Source organism: Panicum hallii, chromosome 5 (genome assembly GCF_002211085.1).
Source record: "Panicum hallii strain FIL2 chromosome 5, PHallii_v3.1, whole genome shotgun sequence".
In the NCBI taxonomy this organism is placed as follows: domain Eukaryota; kingdom Viridiplantae; phylum Streptophyta; class Magnoliopsida; order Poales; family Poaceae; genus Panicum; species Panicum hallii.
The window spans coordinates 23779605-23787291 of record NC_038046.1 but is presented as its reverse complement, the minus strand read 5'-3'; the positions used below and the strand labels follow the sequence as shown (position 1 = coordinate 23787291).

General features: G+C 42.1%; 1 protein-coding gene across 2 annotated transcripts; it reads left to right on the top strand.

The window, feature by feature from the left end:
* Positions 1-4026: 4026 nt before the first annotated feature.
* Positions 4027-7304, top strand: LOC112894011 (protein NRT1/ PTR FAMILY 8.3-like). 2 transcript variants are annotated; one of them, XM_025961566.1, is made up of 6 exons: positions 4027-4151; positions 4725-4838; positions 5098-5200; positions 5334-5551; positions 5649-6178; positions 6260-7304. In XM_025961566.1, exons 2-6 carry the CDS (start codon positions 4788-4790, stop codon positions 7071-7073), a joined length of 1716 nt encoding a protein of 571 aa, XP_025817351.1. In that variant the 5' UTR covers positions 4027-4151; positions 4725-4787; the 3' UTR covers positions 7074-7304. The 2 variants fall into 2 exon arrangements, with proteins under 2 accessions (XP_025817351.1, XP_025817352.1); XM_025961567.1 differs by having other exon boundaries at positions 4035-4151; positions 4722-4838.
* Positions 7305-7687: the final 383 nt, after the last annotated feature.

The window sequence follows — 7687 nt, the reverse complement described above, 5'->3', positions numbered from 1 at the left end:
ACTCATGCATTTTATGATGAAATGATAATAAGAGCCGCTTTCTTCATTTTAGGATCATTTCTCATAAAAATTCATCATGGAGGCTCCACAATTTTGAAGGTTGCACATCACACATTTGATTCAAAGTTATTACCTAGCCATTCATAGTTAGATCGTTATCAAAATTGAGATGATCGTGATGTAGATGCTCTTATTTAATTTAGAGGGCTTTTCTCAATACAATGAGCATGAACAACATACACTAAATTGGAAGTCATATTTATACATTTGTAGATGATAGAAATTATGAAATATAACTGCAAGTTTAATTGAAATTCTAATCATTTTTATTTAAGTTAGAATTCTAAAATTCTTACAGTATGTTATTATTAAAATTGAAGATCTTAGTTTAAAGTTAACAATTCATGAAACCGAACAATATAGATATACGTACCATATTTTGTTATAAATTTCTTAGAGTATGTTATTCACGAAGAAACTTATTAAATTGAAAACCTAAATCTTCAGATCATATTATTCACACTACTACAAAATACTTTTTAGGAGCAGGTAAAAATATATTTCTATGGACGGATGCGGTACCTGCCCATGTTTCTCGTAGCTAGAAATAGCTATTACAGATGTGGGTAACGCGTCTGCCCCTAGAAATTCATTTGGGAAGGAGGGGTGAGCCCCTCGACCCCCCCTAAAAAATTGATTTGTAGGGGCTGGTCATTATCCGCCCCTACAAATCATTTCCAGAAAATAAAAAATATGGAAAAGCTTGCGTAAACTGGGGTTCGAACTGTTCACCTTAAGCCTCGTATGGAACCTGCTCTCCACCACACTACAGAGTCACTTCTAACTCTATGAGGTGTGCTATTCTTTTTATATTAACTCTGAAATCGATTTGTAGGAGTGGGTGACGCCATCACCCGCCCATGAAAATATTTTTCTATTTTATTCTAAAAATTTATTTAAATCCTTAAATACAACAAAACAAATGAAAAAAGTGAAACTTCTACACTATAGTTATTGTGAACTATAGATACAGAAAAAAAATATATCAAATATATTTCAGTGTATATAAAGGTTAAGATTGTGGAAACATCAAAGTATGACTTGAGTTATATAAGATATTATTATATAATCATAGCTATTAAAGAACTTATAATAATTTTTTGGAGTACTAAATAATCTTAAATGAAAAGTTATCAATGAGAAAATTTTAGATCTCGTCAACCTCTACAATTTTGGTACAAAGTTTAACTTTATCCGAGATCATATGAAAAAATTATAATTTTTTTGTGTGGAATCATTTCTAGGTGCGGGTCATGCCAGCACCCGCCCCTGTAAATGATGGTCATTTCCAGGGACGGGTGACGCCATCACCCCCTAAAAATGCATTTCCAGGGGCGGGTGAATAGCTACAATAACCTTGCTCTATTTGTAGGAACGGATTATCTTTTGGACCGCCTCTAGAAAAAAACGGAACGCCCTACAAATCGTGTTTGTAGTAGTGTCAGCTTTGTCGTTCATAGAAGAATCGAGAATGGATGTATGATACGAAGGCTAGAGATTTGAAATTTGTTGATGATGCGGACTCTTTTGTGATAGCGGGCAAGGCGTACAACACAAACAACCTACAACATGTGGATTTTATGTTTTGCAACATTGAGTAGATCTGCTTTCATTCGATGTTTAGGGATTTTATGTCTAACTATCAAATTTGGAATAAGCATGGATGGGGAGGATAGTGAGAACAACTTGTTGAAGTCTTAATGGGTACTGCCAAAGAAACCATCCATAAAAACATGAAGAAAGCAATCAAGCAAATAGTGCAAACGACCAAAAAAAGTCAATGAGATCAAGCAAATAGTGCAGGAACCGGCCAAGAAAAGTCAATAAAATCATGCAGGAAATATCAGTTGCTGATGATGTGGTAGATGCCAAGACCAGAGATGATACGCTATGGGGAGTCAAATTTTCTTGACGAAAGAAAACTGAAAAAGTTGGAGAAAAAAGAAAGGATGCGAAAACACCGCCTAAAGGTTGCAACGTGTCCAAATTGCAAGCATACTTTCTTCTATTGTAGGTGAAGTTAAGTAATCGTTTGTTAGACAAAAACTTTGATGATTTGTTGAGTCTTCTGCAGATGTTGCTTCCAAGCCCGAATGGTTTGCTTGAGAATGATCTGCCAATAGGGCCTGCCGCTCACCTGGATTTATCAAATCTTGACCACGATATGCATATATGGGAAATTGTAGCTGGGACAATTTGAAGTGTATGTTCTGCTACGTGTAAACTGTGTAGGGCTTCATGTGGAGCTACAAATGCAAAGATGTCGACAGCAATGAGCCAATCACATCAGAGCTCTTTTAAATGTTGGAAATGGATCAGATGGGACTAGACAAAGTGCTAAACACAACACGAGAGCATACGGGAAAATAATGATTATAATTGAGACAATCGTTGTGATTAGGAACAAACTGATAAGCAAGACAGAAAAGGATGTCAATCATCATGACCTAGGATGAGAAAGATATGATGCTTTGGCCGTTGTTGTTTTTACCTCCGTGGGGAATCACTACGATGTATGGGCTCATTTGGTTCGGATCCTGGGCACATTTTGCCTGTATGATGGACTGCGTGCAGTTTGTCTGTGATCTGTTTAGTTGAGGAAGTCACGACCTGCCTAGTGCAGGCAACTCGGATCCACCCAGGCGAGCAAAATCTGAGCACTGGCTCTGGCTTTGCTGAATATTAACATATTTAAGTGAGAAAAGGGATTTTGCAAGAGATTATGTTTTCCATGCCCGCATCTACTTAAATACATACTAATCAATGCAATACACTTAGTTATACTCATCTTAACTCTAGTGATGCATGGTTGATGGGCAATATAGTCACTGTATCCGTCACATTAGTTCTTATGCCCAAATTCAAATAATGAACTTATACTTGGGATCGGATGGAGTAATCAATTGCACTATAATTACCTGGTTATAGTAATACACCATATTAGTATTCCCTTCATTATTTACTTGACCCATTTTGTTTCATTAAGGTAAAAATTTTGACCAACAATGATTCCATTACTCCCTCGGGTCTCCAAATATCTGTCGTTTTAGCATCTGCGTAGTCAACACATTTTTAGTTTTGACCGTGCATAATATCTTTCAGAATATTTCAAATTGACTTTTGAAAATGGTATGTCTAGATTTGTCTTTGATAATAATTTCAAAATATTGCATATTTGACATTTGGATATAAATCTAATTACCCTCTCCGTCCCAAAATATACGGTAAAGTTTTACTTGGTGCGGCCTTCAAGATCACACTTCCACTACTATTTTCTTTTATAATAAAAGGCTTGACAAAAAAGTTTGATCATTAGAAAGTATTTCTAAATATAAATATAATGTAACTATTTTTAGCACAAAATTTTCATATTGTTAGACTAGATTGTAAAATTTGAATCTTAAAATATGTGAGCGCCTTATATTTTGGGATAGACAGATTAGATCAATAGAGTAATTATTGGTCAAAGGCTTATCCAAACAAAATGAAATAAGCCTCATAAATAAAAATGGAGGAAGTATATATCTATGCACTAATTTACCCAATCAAAGCTTTTTCCATATGTGTCCTTTCGCATTAGTTGTAAACATAATGTGTTGTTTTGGATCCATTGAAGGCAATACAAACTAACTACATCAATTTATTATATATTGAGTACCAAATCCTGTTATAATCTTGCTACTTTTGAAGGATAGTGAACTAAAAGGTCATCAATAATACATTGTAGGTCACATGATCATATACTTTTTTCCATAGTTATTGACTTGACTCCGCATCATCATGTTGACCCCACTTCACCACTTTTTAGGAGCCGAGCATTGTGGCTCCATTGCACACGCTCTTAATTAATTGAAAGAAAGACTCGCCGGCCGGTGTTGTTGGGTTGGTGTGAGGACAGATCCAAACTGCAAATTGAATACTTTAATTAATGAAATAAGATGCGATTCCTCCAACTCCACTCTCTAAAAAAGCATTCTATCCTTGCCTCCTTCAGTAGCTCCAGCCACTTCGTCTTAGGCTGCTGGAGAGCCTTGTCCTCCGCTCCATCCACCAGACCACCACCATGGTCCTCCAAATATACCTCGCTCAAGGTAACCAACCTCTCTCTCTCTCTCTCTCTGCGCGCGCGCGCGCGTCTCTGTAGATGTTGTTGCCCAATTAATATTTGGGGGGGGGGGATGGAAATTTCTCATCCTTGCTCTTCTAACCAGCACAAGGGCTCATCGAAATTAAATTACAGTAAGCTCAGTAGCTGTTCATAAGATTAGCAAGGTCGCCGTGTCCTCCGACTGGGCGTTGGGTCAAAATAATTCTTACAGTTCAAATTCTGTTTTGGAATCTTTGGCTCATTCGAATATATACTCAGTTGCAAAGAGAATTAGCTAGGAAGCATTCGCATACTGGGGAAATCTTCCTCGACAGGTAGAACAATTTACACGTTGTCATGAAATGGGCAGGGTCTTACCTGCCAGAAAATGAAAGCAGGAATAATTCAAGCAAGGCGACAATCAGGTACTGTGTCTGTGATTTGAATACAGAGAGAGAGAGAGAGAGAGAGAGAGAGAGAGAGAGAGAGAGAGTTATCATAATGTGAGAATTATTTAGAATAAAATGTTTACTCAACTTCTTGTCCTGTTCTCATGTCGTTGTTTGGCCGGCAGCAGAGTGACCGTATATCGGGTCCTCCGGATTCTTTCATCAACATTGCCGGAAGCCCATCGGCTACCATGGAATCAGCAGATGAGGAGACGCCATTGATTCACTATCTGCGTCCACAGGTGAATTCTCTTACCTTACTATGCTTTCATGGTAATCTTGTTAAGTAGTAGTTGCCTAATATTTGCTTCGCATAAGACTGAACAAAAGTATTTTTTTAGATTAAAAGACTGAACAAAAGTACAGTTGAACTTTGGTCTATCAGAAAGATAAAGCTCGTCTTTTATTGGAAACACAGAATTTATTCTCTTAGCAGTTAGAAGCACGAATATATGCAATTAAACTAGAGTCATCAGCTTTGCTCTTGGTATTATCATTCAGGAAGAAGGTCCACAATACACTAGCGACGGAACGGTTGATATTGACAAGAAGCCGGCTCTGAAGCGGAGCACAGGGAATTGGAGAGCATGCTATTTGATTTTAGGTACTGCCAAAGGCTAGTTTCCATTATCATAAGTTCATAACAAAGGATTATATCCATTGCAGACCGCACTTTTCTCTTTCGACACACAAATTAGTCTAGCTACTGAAGTAACTGAACCATGGGCGTGCATCAGGAGCTGAAATCAGCGAAAGCCTGGCTTTCTCTGGGATACAGAAGAACTTGGTCACCTATCTCACGAGCGTGCTCCACGAAAGCAATGTCGACGCTGCCACGAATGTGTCCACTTGGCTCGGCAGCTGCTTCTTCACGCCGCTCGCCGGAGCTTTTCTGGCCGACACATATTGGGGAAGATACTGGACAGTAGTGATTTTCATCTCGATCCAGGCCGTTGTAAGTTGCAACAAGCTAAGTAGTAACTTGCAGATCTATCCTACTGGCTACCAGCATCCTCCGTCAACATCTCTGAACAATTCTGCTTTTGTTTCAGGGGATGATCGCCCTCACCGTTTCAGCATGGCTTCCACTGCTAATGGGTTCGTCCTTCAACAGCAGCAGCACTCATCGTGCTGCGGTGTACCTGGGGCTCTACCTCATCGCAATCGGTTCCGGTGGCATCAAGCCCTGCACCTCGGCCCTTGGCGCCGACCAGTTCGATGGCGCCGACCCGGGGGAGCGGGTGAACAAGGGCTCGTTCTTCAATTGGTTCTTCTTCTCCATCAACCTGGGCTCCCTGCTGTCGTCGACGGCGCTTGTCTGGGTGCAGGACAACGTTGGCTGGGAGGTCGGCTTCGCGATCCCGATGGCGCTCACCGTGTTCGGCCTCGCCGTGTTTGTTGCCGGCAGGAAGGTGTACAGGTACAAGAAGCTGGAAGGGAGTCCTCTCACAAGAGTCTCGCAGGTGGTCGTTGCAGCCGTACGGAATCACCATTTGAAGCTGCCTAAGGATAGCTCAGCCCTGCATGAGGTGCCTTCACCAAATGAGGCGAATTGCAAGACTGCACATACCTGCCAATTCAGGTACTGCACAGTTGTTCTCAAATTACGGTCAAAATTTTGCAACTTGTACTTATTGTAGCATTTGAATGTTGTCTTCTCCAGATTCTTCGACAAGGCTGCCATTGTAGCGCGGTCGTTATCCGACGAGAAAGGCGCAGCGTCGACGGTTAGCCCGTGGAGGCTGTGCACGGTGTCCCAGGTGGAGGAGCTGAAGATGCTGCTCCGGCTGTTCCCCGTGTGGGCATCGATGGTGCTCTTCTTCGCGGTCACCTCGCAGGCGTCGTCGACGTTCATCGAGCAGGGCATGGCCATGGACAACCGCGTCGGCCCGTTCACCGTGCCGCCGGCTTCCCTCTCGATATTCCACACCATCAGCATCATCGTCGGCATCCCCATCTACGACGCCGTGCTGGTCCCGCTGGCCCGGCGCGTCACCGGCGACGACCGTGGCCTGTCGCAGCTGCGCCGCCTCGGCGTCGGCCTCGCGCTGTCCGTGGCGGCCATGGCATACGCGGCGCTGGTCGAGGCGAGGCGTCTGGCGGCCGCGAGCGCGCCGACGACGAGTATGAGTATCGTGTGGCAAGCGCCATCCTTCGCCTTGGTCGGCGCCGCGGAGGTGTTCACCACCACCGGCGTGCTCGAGTTCTTCTACGACCAGTCGCCCGGTGGCATGAAGAGCATGGGCACCTCCCTGGCGCACCTCGCGATCGCGGCCGGGAGCTACCTGAACTCGGCCGTGCTGGGCGGCGTCGCGTGGGCCACGGCACGGGGCGGGGCGCCCGGTTGGATCCCCGACGACCTGAACGAGGGGCATCTGGACTATTTCTTCTGGTTGCTGACGGCCCTGAGCGTGGTGAACCTGCTGCACTTCGTGCACTGCTCCAGGAGATACAGGGGCAACAAGACCGCGTCCTGACACGCAGGACGGCAGGAGAACCATTTTACGTTCATGTGTAGAATCAGCACTGTTTGGTTACTATTTATATGGCAACCTAGAGTAGGCATCCAATTAACATAAGACCTGATGGATCATAAGCAACAGTAATAGTATTTCAGCCATCTGACATGCATCGTCTTTAAAATCGCGGCATTGCTAGTAACCTATTTATGCGAATTGGACTGGAATCGTTGAGTCGAAACAGGGCTATTTTGACTTTTGCAAAAAAAAGTTACATAAACGTAATCTAGTTTGTGTTCTTTTTGCTGAGAGTTATATTTGTTACTACATGCGGACACATAGTATAAGTAGAACACAGATAAGTAGGAAGGATGGAAAATATTTATTTTGTTATTTACCTTTTGTATGAGTATATTTATATCCCTAGATGAATATATGGGAAACGATTCCTGTATAGTAGTATAGTAGTGCAGAAGAGACTCATTTGATATATATATATATATATAAATGGTCTCTAAGACTTTTTTTATTAACAATACTCCATTTGGGTTGATCCTTCACTGTAATAAAAGGTTGATGAATGTATATCATTTCTTCAATTGGGTAAACTTTACTCAGGTTGATCCTTCACT